Raw genomic sequence first — 15,837 nt, 5'->3', positions numbered from 1 at the left:
ATTGAAGTAAAAACATAGTCTGGAAACAATGTGGTCTTATACCCCCCTGAAGCTGACTTATTCGTGCTACAACCAGTGTGTATGTGGTATATTGAATTATACAGTGGGGCAAAAAAGTATTTAGTCAGCCACCAATTGTGCAAGTTCTCCCACTTAAAAAGATGAGAGAGGCATGTAATTTTCATCATAGGTATACCTCAACTATGAGAGACAAAATGAGAAAAAAAAAATCCAGAAAATCACATTGTAGGATTTTTAAAGAATTTATTTGCAAATTATGGTGGAAAATAAGTATTTGTCCAATAACAAAATTTCATCTCAATACTTTATTATAAACCCTTTAGCCCTATTCGGACGGGACTAGTTTTCTAAACTACGTTTGAGTTTCGATTCTTATCACCTGACGTCTGCGATTTTCATGTACCAATTCGGACAGGACTAACATCTCTGTGTTTATTACAGAGGTGGGAGGGTCTGTTTTGTACATCTGGGCGTTTCAGAGGTCACGCGCTCTGTATGCGTGCATTGCGTGTCATTCGGATTAATTACCATAGTATAACAGTTTTACTACAAATACCATGGTGAAGTATAGCAAAACCATGTTAATGTGTGGTTGCTTTAGTTTTACTTTAGTTATTTATTTGTAGTAAACCCGTGTTTAATTTTCATAAAGGCGCATATGTAATTAAAACATTATGTAATTGAGTGCAGAAATGAACGCGAGTAATTTTACCTGACGCAGATATTACAATAGCCAGTCTGAATGGTTTATGTGATCTGACTCTTGATTTTATTATTGTTTTTAATTTATTTACTTATTTTTTCCTTGCCGGGAGGCAAATATATCAAACATGAGCACGGTAAGAGCGTCTACGGTAATTCACGTTGGCCAAAACACACAAGGAAACATGTTGTGAAAAAAAATCTCACCGGCAGTCACAGACATCACATTCGGACGGGATTAGTTTTCTCAGAGGATCACTGAGTTTGCTGAAAAACAGTAGGTAATTTGCTCTGGAATTATTACAGAGGTTGTGTGAGAAAAACACAGACATGGCAGATTCGGACGGGATTAAAATCACCAAGTACGTCTGTGAAACACACATTTCTCTAACGACCCCCTGTAAAACTAGTCCCGTCCGAATAGGGCTTTTGTTCGCAATGACAGAGGTCAAACGTTTTCTGTAAGTCTTCACAAGGTTTTCACACACTGTTGCTGGTATTTTGGCCCATTCCTCCATGCAGATCTCCTCTAGAGCAGTAATTTTTTGGGGCTGTCGCTGGGCAACACGGACTTTCAACTTTTCGATGGGGTTGACATCTGGAGACTGGCTAGGCCACTCCAGGACCTTGAAATGCTTCTTACGAAGCCACTCCTTCGTTGCCCGGGCGGTGTGTTTGGGATCATTGTCATGCTGAAAGACCCAGCGACGTTTCATCTTCAATGCCCTTGCTGATGGAAGGAGGTTTTCACTCAAAATCTCACGATACATGGCCCCATTCATTCTTTCGTTTACACGGATCAGTCGTCCTGGTCCCTTTGCAGAAAAACAGCCCCAAAGCATGATGTTTCCACCCCCATGCTTCACAGTAGGTATGGTGTTCTTTGGATGCAACTCAGCATTCTTTCTCCTCCAAACACGACAAGTTGAGTTTTTACCAAAAAGTAAAAACTCAACTTGCAATCCTCTTCTGGATCATCCAAATGCTCTCTAGCAAACTTCAGACGGGCCCGGACATGTACTGGCTTAAGCAGGGGGACACGTCTGGCACTGCAGGATTTGAGTCCCTGGCGGTGCAGTGTGTTACTGATGGTAGCCTTTGTTACTTTGGTCCCAGCTCTCTGCAGGTCATTCACTAGGTCCCCCCGTGTGGTCTGGAATTTTTGCTCACAGTTATTGTGATCATTTTGACCCTACGGGGTGAGATCTTGCGTGGAGCCCCAGATCGAGGGAGATTATCAGTGGTCTTGTTTGTCTTCCATTTTCTAATAATTGCTCCCACAGTTGATTTCTTCACACCAAGCTGCTTACCTATTGCAGATTCAGTCTTCCCAGCCTGGTGCAGGTCTACAATTTTGTTTCTGGTGTCCTTTGACAGCTCTTTGGTCTTGGCCATGGTGGAGTTTGGAGTTGGACTGTTTGGGGTTGTGGACAGGTGTCTTTTATACTGATAACGAGTTCAAACAGATGCCATTAATACAGGTAACGAGTGGAGGACAGAGGAGCCTCTTAAAGAAGAAGTTACAGGTCTGTGAGAGCCAGAAATCTTGCTTGTTTGTAGGTGACCAAATACTTATTTTACTGAGGAATTTACCAATTAATTCTTTAAAAATCCTACAATGTGATTTTCTGGATTTTTTTTTTTTTCTCATTTTGTCTCTCATAGCTGAGGTATACCTATGATGAAAATTACAGGCCTCTCTCATCTTTTTAAGTGGGAGAACTTGCACAATTGGTGGCTGACTAAATACTTTTTTGCCCCACTGTACAGACAAGAAATATATAACATAGAACTTGTGAATTGCACAGATCCACTTTTATCACATATCTGGAGCAGGGTGGCACCGATATTAGATGAGATGTACTCAAAATTGCTGAAATGAAATGATATAATCTATGTTCACATGCAAGAAGAAGAAAAAAAAAAAAACTGTTAAGGGACCAGGTGGGCTCAGTTTTTGACCAATAAACCCAAAAGCGCCAAATATCAGTAAATTTATCAGTCTTGTAAACTTAAAGTCTTGTCTTTTAAAGTCTTGTAAACTCTGTATTTAAAAAAAAAAAAAAAAAAACCTGCTGTTTTGACTTACGTCAAATAATTTGTGTCTTTTAATTACATCTTGCTACTTTCATGTAATTACTATGTTCAGAGTAACTACTGCGGGATAGAACTGGTTGATCTAAAATATACCTTTCCTCTGACATTACGATGTGCTGGCATACGCTGTGTGTGTTTGTGTGGCTGTGTACCTTTCATTTAACCATTATGGGCCTCATGCAATACAAGCAGAACAAATTTCTGTGTAATGGTCTTGAGCAGTCTAGTCTAAATGACAAACAGCCACAGTGTTTTCAGCAGGGATAGAGTGTTAAGAATGACCTCAGCGTGATGTCTGACAACTGCTGGGCTTCACACAGTTAAAGAATGGCACCAATCCACCCGTGAGCATTCCAGCGGCATGCCATTTTCTCTCTCTCTCTCTCTCTCTCTCTCTCTCACTCACGAGGTCCTGGCTTTCTACCTGCTATAGATAGGCCAGTTTACCATCTAGTTTACCATGCTGTTGGTGTCACATGGCATCTCACATGAAAGTTCTTTCATCCACATGCTGGAGACAGTACATGATTTTTAACTTTTATTAGAACACAGGCTCCTTTGCAGTAAAATATGCTACAGGAGTCTGTGTTTGACAGGTTATTATTATTATTATTATTATTATTATTATATTTTTTATTTTATAAACTTCATGGCTGTCTTTGCTTTTGAAAGTTACAGTTATTTTTGTCACAACTTTTGGTGCCTGACATACTAAAAGTTAAGTGGTTATTATAGGTTATGAAGCCATTATGGTTCACACAGGAAAGCCAAGTTCCTCAGCTAACGACAGCTTTATGCATTAAATTGTGAGTTAACTTGATATGTTTTTAAAGATTAGTACCCAGACAAAGTTATTTCAAACACCACATTGGAAACTGGTTTGTGTTCAAATCATGATTACCTATAGAGTATATCCTGGGAAAGAAATTTAGTTACTTGGCTCTTTAACAAAAGCTCTTCTATTTGAGACCTTGGCTTGTGTGAAATGGGTCAGTGAGATATTTACTCGTCTAAAATAATATTTCAGAAAGCCCAGGCTGATAGGAGCAGACAGCATGCTTTCTCATTGTGGTTTGTTCAGAAGGCTAGTAGATGAGCTGTTGAATGATGTTCATGAATGTTACTGAAATGTTCCATTGTATTAAAGCAACAGAGTGTCCTGGAAAAGCTGAATGAAAGAAACACTAATTTGTAAGAAACTAGCATGCTCTCATGATTATTATGCATTACCTTTTAATAGTTTTGGTTATTGAGTAATCACCTTGTTAAAAAAATAAATAAACAAAAGAAAAAAAAAAAAAACAAAGACTACATTTGTAGTGTATAAAATGACAGACCACAGTTTTTGATCGGTCATACTTTAGTTTGGGGACCAATTCTCACTATTAAGTAACTACAGAACTACGCCTTTTGCCTCAATAAACTCCTAATTTGCTGCTTATTAATAGTTAGCAAGGTAGTTGTTAAGTTTAGCTATAGAGTAGGATTAATGGAACTAAAATATGGTAATGCAGAATAAGGCATTGTGCTTCATAAGTATTATTAAACAGCCAGTATGATAGTATGCTGCATGCTAATAAACAACTAGTTAATAGCGAAAGTTGGTCCTTAAACTAAAGTGTTAATTTCTGTTTTTAATGGGACATTTAGGAGCATTTATGTAACATTGTTATATTATTTTAAACTAGTATGTTTAAGTTTCTTAGTTTGTTTTGAAGAGTTAATCTAACACAGAAAAACACGCAGGTTAACCTTTCGCTACTTTGTCCCCATAATGTACAGAAATAGATGTTGTAATGAACTGACACCTCATGCAGACAATCAGTCTAGAGAAACAACTTCCAGTGACTATATGTAAAAGTTCCATTAGCCAAACCATATAACAATTATATCTAAACTATGAATCTGTTGTTTGTAGTGGTACTAAACTGTGTTTATGTGCAATGACACTGGCTGATAGTTATTCATATTAAAACCGAATTCCGGAAATGTTGGGACGTTTTTTAAATTTGAATAAAATGAAAACTAAAAGAATTTCAAATTACATGAGCCAATATATTATTCACAATAGAACATACAGTAGATAAACATAACAAATGTTTAAACTGAGAAATTTTATTATATTTGGGACAGGGGCATGTTTACCATGGTGTAGCATCTCCTCTTCTTTTCAAAACAGTTTGAAGATGTATGGGCATCGAGGTTATTAGTTTCTGGAGTTTTGGTGTTGGAATTCTTGCCTGATAAAGGCTTCCAGCTGCTGAAGAGATCATGGTCGTTAATGATGCACCAAATGTTGCAGTATGTGGTTTTGCATTGTCCTGCTGAAATACACAAGGCCTTCCCTGAAATAGATGTCGTCTGGAGGGGAGCATATGCTGCTTTAAAACCTTTAAGTAAACCTTTCAGCATTCATAGTGCCTTCCAAAACATGCAGCTGCCCATACCGTATGCACTTATGCACCCCCATACCATCAGAGATGCTGGCTTTTGAACAGAACGCTGATAACATGCAGGAAGTTCTCCCTCCTCTTTAGCCCGGAGGACACAGCGTCCGTATTTTCCAACAAGAATGTCAATTTTGGACTCGTCTGACAATAGAACACTTTTCCACTTTGAAACAGTCTAGTTTAAATGAGCCTTGGCCCACAGGACATGACGGCGCTTCTGGACCATGTTCACATATGGCTTCCTTTTTGCATGATAGAGCTTTAGTTGGCATCTGCAGATGGCACGGAGTATTGTGTTTACCGACAGTGGTTTCTGGAAGTCTTCCTGGGCCCATTTAGTAATGTCAATGACAGAATCATGCCGATGAGTGATGCAGTGTCGTCTGAAGGCCTGAAGACCACGTGCATCCAACAAGAGATTTCTCCTGTTTCTCTGAATCTTTTGATGATTTTATGCACTGTAGATGATGAGATTTGCAAAGCCTTCGCAATTTCACATTGAGGAACATTGTTTTTAAAGTATTCCACAATCTTTTTACGCACTCTTTCCCAGATTGGAGAGCCTCTGCCCATCTTTACTTCTGAGAGACTCTACCTCTCTAAGACATACCTTTTATAGCTAATCATGTTACAGACCTGATGTCAGTTAACTTATTTGATCGCTAGATGTTCTCCCAGCTGAAACTTTTCAAAATGTCTTGCTTTTTCAGCCCTTTGTTGCCCTTGTGCCAACTTTTTTGAGACCTGTAGCAGGCATCAAATTTGAAATGAGCTCATTTAGTGGATAAAAGCGTAAAATTTATCCGTTTAAACATTTGATATGTTCTCTATGTTCTACTGTGAATAAAATATTGGCTCACATGATTTGAAAGTCTTTTAGTTTTCATTTTATTCAAATTTTAAAAAAACGTCTCAACATTTCTGGAATTCGGTTTGTACATTATGTTACCATGCATGATAATAGTTGGGAAGATAAAAGCACTTGAGGAAAGGATATATCAGAGGTTACATCTAGAAAACACAAAGGAGACAAGTGATTTAATAATCTAATTATTCAAGCAACCTGAAGAAAACAGATAGGAGGAAACCACTGCATGTATGCTTCCCATAATCCATTCTTTCCACTTTCTCTTACCTTCTTTTATCTGTTCTTCCCTATTGCTATTCTTTTCTGACAGAGTGTAGTGAATCTGATTAGTGAGCTTCAGGAGCAGATGTGTAGGATTCGGCAGGAGATCTCTAGTAAGATCCAAGAGAAGCCAGCGGAGATGGTCCCACAGGAAGGTTGTGGCAGTGAGCCAGCACATGCCTCTCTGACTGAGCCAAAGCCAGCGGTGGGTCTGAGACCTGGACACATTTAAACACTGTGGAACTGTGGTCACTGTGGAATAAAAAATTGTAGGCACCCCTTGTATCTGACAGGTTTAACGTCTGTAATCTGCAAAAAACATTGTCTGCGTCCAAATTGGTAACACTTTATTTTGACAGTCCATTTTAGATATTCCGCTGACTATAAGTAACTTTGCAACTTTGTCAACTACAAGTCAATAACAGTATTAGTAGACAGTCTGCTTAATATCTGCTAAAAATGTATTTTGATGTCCCTCAACAAGCATTATGCTAACTGTATGTAACTTTGCAAGTATATATCAACTTATTCTACAAACCCTAACCCTAACCTAATAGTCTAATACTCTAAAGAGAGTTAGTGGGCATGTAGTTGCAAAGTTACTTATATTTAGTAGAATATATAAAGTGGACATGGACAATCAAAATAAAGTGTAAGAGTTAGAATTGTTTTGGATAAATGGATGCCATATTTCAATAATTATGCATTGTTATTGATCAACAGTGTTTGTATGATCTCTAATAGAGCACATCAGGGACCACCCACATTTACTGAGCTTTGGTTCTGTAATTATTATTATTATTATCATTATTTTCATTAATATTTAACCATTTGAACATTTTGTACACAATATTTAGAATGAACTGTTTTTCAGGTGTTGTGTTTTTGCAAACATCTTACTGGGATCAAATACTGTAAACTGTGTAATTGAATTAGTCTGTGCTCTGTTGCTGTTGTTGTAGTTTTTAAAATGCATTTTCTTATCAGTCAACTTATTGTTGTGTGTTATGTTCTAGCACTACAAAAATCCCATATCATATATGTAATCACTAGCTAACATTATCTGGATAGCCTGACAAAACAGTCTTGCTAGATTGCCATCTTAAAAGTTAATTTTCTAATTGAGCAAGCTCTTTTTTTAGAATTTTGGATAATGTAATTCTACACCTGGAATTTGGCTATTACAATATTAATTTTAAATCAAATTAATGGCTTATACGGTAACATATATTATTGCTCATGAAGTTCTGGGATGGTCTTTTAATGATTGGCAGTGCATAAACATTTTTATTATTTTTTTTATGAAGATTTTTACTTCCAGAACCTATTATCTGTTTTAACCTATTTTTTTGGGCTGTGGTTATATCTTAATTGTTTGAAAAAAAAATATTTTCTATTGTTTAACAGAAGGGTGCCCAATCCTGTTCCTGGAGATCCACCTTCCTGCAAAGTTCTGCTCCTACCCTACTGTAATCAAACACACCTGAACCAGCTAATTAAGACAGGTGTGTTGGTGTAAGGTTGGACCTAGATTCTGCTGGTGTCACAGCTGGTTGTAAAAATAGTAGTTAAACTATTTGAAATTATATTACAATTTATTAAACAAAACTCGGGATGCATGAAACCTGAGACTGGACTACAAAAAAAGAACACAAAAACAATGGACAACTCAACCGAACTAAACACAGGGCTTAAATACACAGAGAACTAATCAGGGTAAGCAGAAACATCTGTGAACTACAGTTATCTGAAACCATAGAAATTAACCAGTGGATTAACCAGTTGTGGGAAAATTGGAACGAAAAAATACTGGGTCAAACACAGGAACAAGGAATACTAGAAAAAAAAATAGCCCAAACAGACCTAAACATACACGTGACAGCCGGAAGGTATTTCTCCAAGTACAGGATTGGACAACCCTGCCTAAATTGACCGTGATGTATTACAGCTATGTGTGTGTGTGTGTATATGTATGTATGTATATATATATGTATATATATATATATAATATTTTGCAGTTTTCTTTTAAACATGGGAACATTATGTATTCCCTAATAACATTATTCATTATTGGTGTGTGCATTATTACACAGAACCTGATTCAGGAGCTCGAGATGCTCAAGCATCGAGTTGACGAGCTGGAACAGGAGAAGATGCAGTACGAGCAGAAGCTCAAAGTGACACAGGTACTGCCACACAAATGTGATTGTGAATCACAAAGGCACAAATTTTGTTCCAAAGCTGTTGTTCACGGACAATATTCCAATGTAGCTCATGTTGTGATCAACTGTGGTCAATGTAGCAATGTTTCTGCTCTCCATAATGTCCTTTTAATACTCTTGTAAACATGTACTATGGCTTGTTATTAATGCAAATAATTTGAATTAATTAATTTGTACATTTTTGGCTATATTATAATGAAGTGTTTCTACTCTCTCAGGCAGAGATCATGAGTTTACAGCATCTGTTGAGCTGTAAGAACTCTGATATAGAGAGTCTACAGGCTCAGCTGCTCTCCAGAGCTCCAGTGTCTGTAGACAGCGCAGAAAGAGGTACTGCTTTCTCTTTCAAATCCATCTAAAGGCCTACCCTGATGCAGTCAATACTAATGTTAAAGGCAATTTAGCTCTTTGTATTTTTCACAGCTGTGTCTAATTAGTTGTGCATATTAATGCATGTTAATTAGTGATAAGCCGATATTTCTCCATATGAGATATTTGTCCATAACTGTGTGTACTTGGATAAGTAGCAAACGTATTAGTTATGCTGTTTTTAAATCAGTTGCTTGTCTGACTAACGACAGACAGTGAGATAATTCAGGGAATGCATGCATTCCATATGCATTCAGTTTTGCATGCAGTTTTTGCACACATATGTTGTTACATACAGTATTATGCATGAATAGCAGTATGAGTAGTAAGTCCAAAAATGCCGTATTCATAAAATAGTAGGCAAAACATACCTAAGCGACTTACTGCTTCCGCAGAGGTTCTGAAAAGCATGGCTGATGTTGCAGACTTTATAGAACATACTTTTATTAATGGCTGAGAATTTCTTCATCAAATATAGTGCATACACTGACAGCACATGATTTTGGGAGCACATTGTCATTATTCTTGTAATTTCCTTTTGTGCTGTTACAGTGGCACCAAAATTACACACTTAACCTTTAAATTTGATCTGTTTTAAACTGGCCATTAGCTGCCCTGCTCTTTAGGTTTTGGCATTAGCCTTTGAAAAGTACCTATCAGTCAATCACTAATGTTAACAGCAGTTATTAGTAACTGCCATACGTGTATGCTGTGTGGTGTGGTAGCTAACTATGGTTATTTTTCCTTACTACCATTCACTCACCATTAGAGGAGATATACAGAAGGAGACTCAACACCAAACGTAAGCTTGTTTATATTACACAACTTCACATAAAATGCTGTAAAGATTAATGCAGAATTCATATGCGTACATAAAACCCATCTCTGCATTTGATTGTGTAAGTTCTCACTCGTTTCATTGTTTTATGTGACCCCATAAACTCATGCCTGTGTAAGTGTCTTGTGAACTGGTGACTCTAAAATGAAGTAATAACCATTTATTGCTCCACTTGGCTTTCCTTGGAAAAGTAAGATCAGTGTAATTCCTGTTTTCCATGTCTGTATACTTTAATTATGTTCAGGGTAGTAGATCTTAAACATTTGTGAGGTTTATGAAATTGTAGACTGTAGTTACTAGACACTGTAAACAATCTTGCAGATCTTGAATATATAGTTTGTGCATGGCTGTCCCATAAATGGTTTCTTTCAATATTTTTTTTTTTTTTGTTTGTTTGTCAACAGATCAGGAGCTACAAAGGCTGAAGACAGGAATGGAATCGCTTATTGCAGCTAATGATGAAAAGGTAGTTTCTTTTTTGAAAACTTTAAATGTTAAAATAAAATAAAAAATATATAAATAAACACATGTAGGGTTTAATATGTAAATAATTTAATTTAGCTCAAAGGGAATCATTTATGATTTTATAGGGAATTTGAAAAAGAATCACTGTTTTGCGGCTGATCACTGAGTCGGCAGCGATTCACTGAATGAGCTGTATAACATTAATTCTGCACTGGATATTAAAATCCAAAATATAGTGAAAACACTATTAAATAGCACAGTAACAAGATCGGCACATTAAGACATTAACTTGTAAGCACAAAACACAAGATACTTCTCTTTTCAATATAAATAAGACTTTATTTATATAAACCTAACACATGAACTAATCTAACACATGACCACACGCATTCACACATTCACACGTTGCAGAAAGAGAGAAAGGATAAGTTTAGAGAATGAGAATGTGAAATCCCAAGTTTATAGCAATATGTGCTTCGCATAGACCTGAACAACCATCAATCACTTAATTAACCCTCACATTAAGTTTCTCAATGAGGCTAAAATTTATATTAAATGCACCAGTTCAGCCAGAATCTGGAGGTTACTTGCTTGCGTTGCCCTTGTGTTACAGGGATTCACCTTCTGTCTTCGTCGTTGCAGGAAAGGGGTTTTCCCGAGTTGGTGATTGGCTGGAATTTCAGTAGTCTTTGAAGTGATGTCTTGGGAAGCCAATGGTTGGGCGTTGGCTGAGGATGGTTTTGGAGTCAGTTGCTGGTTGAAATTTGAAGCGGGTCCAGTCAGAGCTGGACTTTTGCGGCAAACTTAACTTTTGAACACGAGACTCAACGGAAAGAAAAGAAACTAAAGTAAAATAATAAAATGAGTAACGAGACTAGGTGGTTTTTCTTCTCATTGTGGTGTTAAGTAGCAACTGGCCTGTAGACCAGAGCACGCTCAAAGAGCGCTAAAAAGCAGCGTCAAAACGCGGTGGCGAGAAGACAGAAGAGAGAAGGGGAAGGGTAGGTTTGATGGTGTCATGAGTTTTTAAACTCGGCTTTTGGACACATCCCATCTGGTGTCTTGACCAATTAGATAGGCTATTATCTTAGCTAGGGTTGTTCCTTTCATCATAAATCAGCATGTTATCAGTCACAAGTTCCGAATTTTACACACTCTTGCAAAGTATACTTTTGGATGTGATTTCTATAACCAGAATATGATAAATTTGACAAAGAATCAATTGGAAGAAACGTTTCAAGCTAGAATTGTCAAACTCATACATACCAAACACGAATAAACCTTAAAGTCTTGTGTCTTGTCTTGTGGGGAAAAAGTAAATCTAAGGAAGTTTGTGATTTCCAGCGTGTAACGCATGTGATGGCCATATCTTTGACCATCAGTCTTGATTACTTGTCCCAAATTTGACGATCTCCTTACGGCATTGTACTTATCAATAAGTATTCTTTTGTCTTAATGTTGCGAGCTGTTCTGTGAAAGAGGCTTGTTGGTAAGGCTTGCTTCAGATGGTTGGAGCTAGGAATCTGATTTATGACGTTCTGTTTTCTTGGGGCCTCTCTGGAATTTCGTCTCCTCATGTTTCGATGTTCTGATCGAATCTTAAATTTGTCTGACTAGTTCTGATCCTACACACATAAAATCCATAATTGTTATGGCCACTAATAGAAAAAAGAAAAAAAAAAACCTGGAAATTCCAAATTATAGCTCACTGTGTCAACACTCACTCTCTCCTCACCATGTTCACTGGGTGAGCAATTTTGAGAACACTAGACCCTTTGTTCCTCACACGGCCCTGTTTATGGACTTAAGTGTGTAGAATGTCTGTGGAACTGAAGCCAGAACCAGTTTCCCTAGACATGTGCCAAATACTTGGACTTACAGTACCTGTGGCAAAGACTGCCTTGTGTGCCATTTGATCACATTTATTATTTGGTGTCTGTATTTTTATTTTTTATTTTTTGTAATTTTATTTATTTATTTATTTTTTTCCAGGATCGTCGAATAGAAGAGCTCACTTTCCTCCTCAGCAAGTTCAGACAAATGAATGACATCATGACTTTAGTTCAAGGTAAATTCTTAAACTAAGTTTTGCCTGTCTTATCTAGTCATATGGTCATATACCCATCGAAACCATTTTAGAGATTTGCCAGAAAAATATTTAAAATACAAAAAGGGCACTATAATCATGCATTAAAAAAATGTGCATAAGAGTTATTTTTTTGTTTTGTTTTGTTTTTTTTCTAACAAGCTCAGTTTTATTCTAAGTCAAGTGATAACCTTTTTTCTGATCAGGTAAGATCATTAAATGAAGAGTGCATTGTTTGTTGGAAATCTCAATGAGATTAAATCAAAACCGAATGATTATTTTACTCAAATTAAAGGGGACCTATTATGCCCCTTTTATAAGATGTAAAATAAGTCTCTGATTTCCCCAGAGTGTATATGTGAAGTTTTAGCTCAGAATACCCCACAGATAAATTATTATAGCTTGTTAAAATTGCCACTTTTAGAGTATGAGCCAAAACGCGCTGATTTTGAGTATGTTGCTTTAAATGCAAATGAGCTGTTGCTCCCGGAGAAGAGGGCGGAGCTTCAAGAGCTCAAGCTATGGCATTAGCAGTGCTAGCCTTTGCAAATAAACATTCCACAATTAGTACAAGCCTGTTATCTTTACAGAAAACATACTCTGTTTCAAAGTCTGTCATCTGATTATACTGTACATAATAAATTTGCATTTATGAATTACACAGACAGGGAACACGGCGGGATAAAAATAACAACAAAGCTGGTCTCATGTTATGACAAACTTTATAAGTCCCACTTCTGATTATGAGCTCAACAACTTCAAGTGATCGACTCGCATTGCTTTCATATGCAAATTTTAACTACCACATTCCTATTCACAATCATTCTGGTAGCTCTTAAAGGTGGCATCAGTGAAAACAGGCAGAGACAATGATAGCTTTAGCAATTAGCCTTACAGAGTGCCAAGAAGCTCTTTCAGAAAGGCAATTTGTAAAACAAATGTGTGATACTTTGTCTGGAGCTGATGCTCGCTCATGAAGCGTTGGCATTGATTCCTAAACATTTAGGGGACATTACTGATTTTTTTCCGGGATATTTCCTTTGAAATTGAAATTTAACTACTGTGTCCTCGGGGGAGATTTTGGCAACTCCTATGTTCATTAGTGCATTCCAAAACACAACACTTGTAAAGCCTCTTTGGCGCTGACATTGTATATCTCCAGTAATGGCGGAGCGCAGCTTGCCACTCAGGGCTGTGTTTATGCTAATAGGGTAGAGAGCGTCACAAATGGGCGGGACTTTTTCCCCTCAGTGACGTGAACAGAGGGAGAATCTGAAACAGCTCTTTTGGAGAGACTGTTCATGATTTATTTGTTTTATAAAAAAAAAAAAATGATTTGGTGGATTTTTAACATTATAGGCTGGTTGTTTTCACACACTGCAGCCACACAACTGTTCAAACACCTTATAAAAGTGATTTTTGCATAATAGGTCCCCTTTAAATCACACTTGTTGGGAGTTATGTTCATGTGTTGAAATATTGAAATCCAGATAGCTACCCTAGTGAAAAATAAATATACTAAAATGTACTGTATTTTAAATATATTTATTTCATGCTAAGTATACTACAAATACATTTTCATACTTGATAAAAAATACCCTGCAATCGTACTTTCAGTATACTAAACTTGTATACTTAAATGGCCCGGATTCACAAACGTGGCTTAGCTTAAGCCAGAACTAGGCCTTATTTAAATTAAGATATTTAAGCAACTTTTACAAAAATGTCTTAGAAGAAAACATTACAGGTGTGCATCTGACACAGAACAATGACACGAACATATTTTAAGATATGTCAGAGTAAGATATTTTCAGTTGAGACAGCTCAAACATGCATTTTAGTCTGGGACTTAAGCCTTGTCTGTGAAACCGGGGGAAAGTTTGCTAAATCGGAACAACTAATTTTAGACTTTAATCAATGCACTTGTTTCGTGTGGACGAAAGTACAACTAAAGATATACTGAAGTAGTAAGTATTCAGTATACTTCAGGTACACTTTAAATATATTGCATTTAAAGACTGATATTATTCAAAGTTCATAAAATCTTCATCAATAGTGGCATTAAAACACATTTTAGGCATAATATTAAGAAATGTGCTTTGTACAATAAATAAATATTCCAAATAAAGTTGGAATATTTCTTAAACAGTAAGTCTCAAGCGATATGTCAGTAAATGTTAATACATTTTAACTATACTTATTATGAAAAAAATGTATTTTAAATACATTTCTTTTTTACTAGGGTATAGCTTAATGATATGTAAATGATGCCTTCCTCAGCAGACCCAGAAGACAAATCAGCAGAGATGAGCAGCGAAGATGGAAAACAGAACGGGACTGTAAAGATGAAGACTTTAACACATAAAGCTCATGCTGAGGTGTGTGTGTGTGTGTGTGTGTGTAGGTTCATGAGTATGAGTGGCTGCTGACACTTACATTTACTGAACCATTTCTGAACTTATTCTTTTTTGTCCCTGATAAAGTTGACCTTTAGTAGCTCATCTCCTCTGCTGTTTTCTTCAGTTTCTTCTCAGAAAGATGCAAACCCCAGGTAACAGCGTCTGTACATGCAAACCTCATTTCAAACAGTAGAATGTCACACATAACTATTAATGTTGTTTTCCTCATGTCCATCAGTATGGAAGACTTTGAAGGCAGCTCAGCACAAAAGGTTTGACCAAACAACCAATCTAATTTATTTACAGTTGATAGCTGTTGATACATAATAATTTCTTTATGGTTTGTGTGTGTGTGGTTTACACAGAGCTTATAAAATCCTAAAATGATGTTGACATGCCAAGGTTCTTTCTAGTGATTCACTCTATTTTTTAGGCCGTGGATGGGAAACTGGTAGAGCCTGTTCTTTCAGAGGAGGTATAGAAATCATCGTCTTAAGTTATTAATCTGTCATCATATTTACTCTTAATCTTCTAGTTGAATTAAAACTAAATAAGTCAGCATAACTGAAATCATGGCCATGTTGTTATTGGCAGTGGTTTAATGCTGATGCTATAATAGGAGGCTTTTGAAGATTAAAAATGTCTGCAGCAGCCAGCATTACATACACTTCACTTCGCACCCATTTTTATAGACTCGACCAGCTGATAACAAACATCCGACACGCCCAGCAGTGTTGAGTCACCCAGAGAAGGGAGAGAGTGAGGCGAGTGACACATCAGACCAGAGGACACCAGAGAGCAAGGATGAAGACATCAACCTTAGTATGAGATCCTTTCATAGTATCTTGTCCTGTGTTGAAGACACTGCTGATTCTTTTAAACCTATAATAAGTATTTACCTTTTGAAGATAATTGTCAGAGAGCAGGTGATCTTGCATAATTTGACTACACTCTTAAAAATAAAGGTACTTAAAAGGTTCTTCAGCGATGCCGTAGAAGAACCATTCAGTCAAAGGTTCTCTAAAGAACCATGTCTTATTACTTTTTATAATCTGGAGA

General features: G+C 36.8%; 1 protein-coding gene across 8 annotated transcripts in view; it reads left to right on the top strand.

The window, feature by feature from the left end:
- Positions 1-15,837, top strand: part of ppfibp2a (PPFIA binding protein 2a) — a 92,602-nt gene that overhangs the window by 67,368 nt on the left and 9,397 nt on the right. For 4 of the 8 annotated variants that reach the window (XM_058751456.1, XM_058751453.1, XM_058751459.1 and 1 more), the window contains 11 exons: positions 6,449-6,604; positions 8,493-8,585; positions 8,840-8,951; positions 9,760-9,792; positions 10,233-10,294; positions 12,286-12,361; positions 14,660-14,757; positions 14,863-14,930; positions 15,017-15,050; positions 15,212-15,253; positions 15,471-15,600. In XM_058751456.1, the coding sequence (XP_058607439.1) occupies positions 6,449-6,604; positions 8,493-8,585; positions 8,840-8,951; positions 9,760-9,792; positions 10,233-10,294; positions 12,286-12,361; positions 14,660-14,757; positions 14,863-14,930; positions 15,017-15,050; positions 15,212-15,253; positions 15,471-15,600 (904 nt within the window). The remainder of the gene's footprint in view (positions 1-6,448; positions 6,605-8,492; positions 8,586-8,839; positions 8,952-9,759; positions 9,793-10,232; positions 10,295-12,285; positions 12,362-14,659; positions 14,758-14,862; positions 14,931-15,016; positions 15,051-15,211; positions 15,254-15,470; positions 15,601-15,837) is intronic. The other 4 variants (XM_058751454.1, XM_058751457.1, XM_058751455.1 and 1 more) reach the window with 4 other exon arrangements.

The sequence above is a fragment of the Onychostoma macrolepis genome, chromosome 18 (assembly GCF_012432095.1).
Source record: "Onychostoma macrolepis isolate SWU-2019 chromosome 18, ASM1243209v1, whole genome shotgun sequence".
Classification (NCBI taxonomy): domain Eukaryota; kingdom Metazoa; phylum Chordata; class Actinopteri; order Cypriniformes; family Cyprinidae; genus Onychostoma; species Onychostoma macrolepis.
This window is presented reverse-complemented; position numbering and strand designations above follow the sequence as displayed.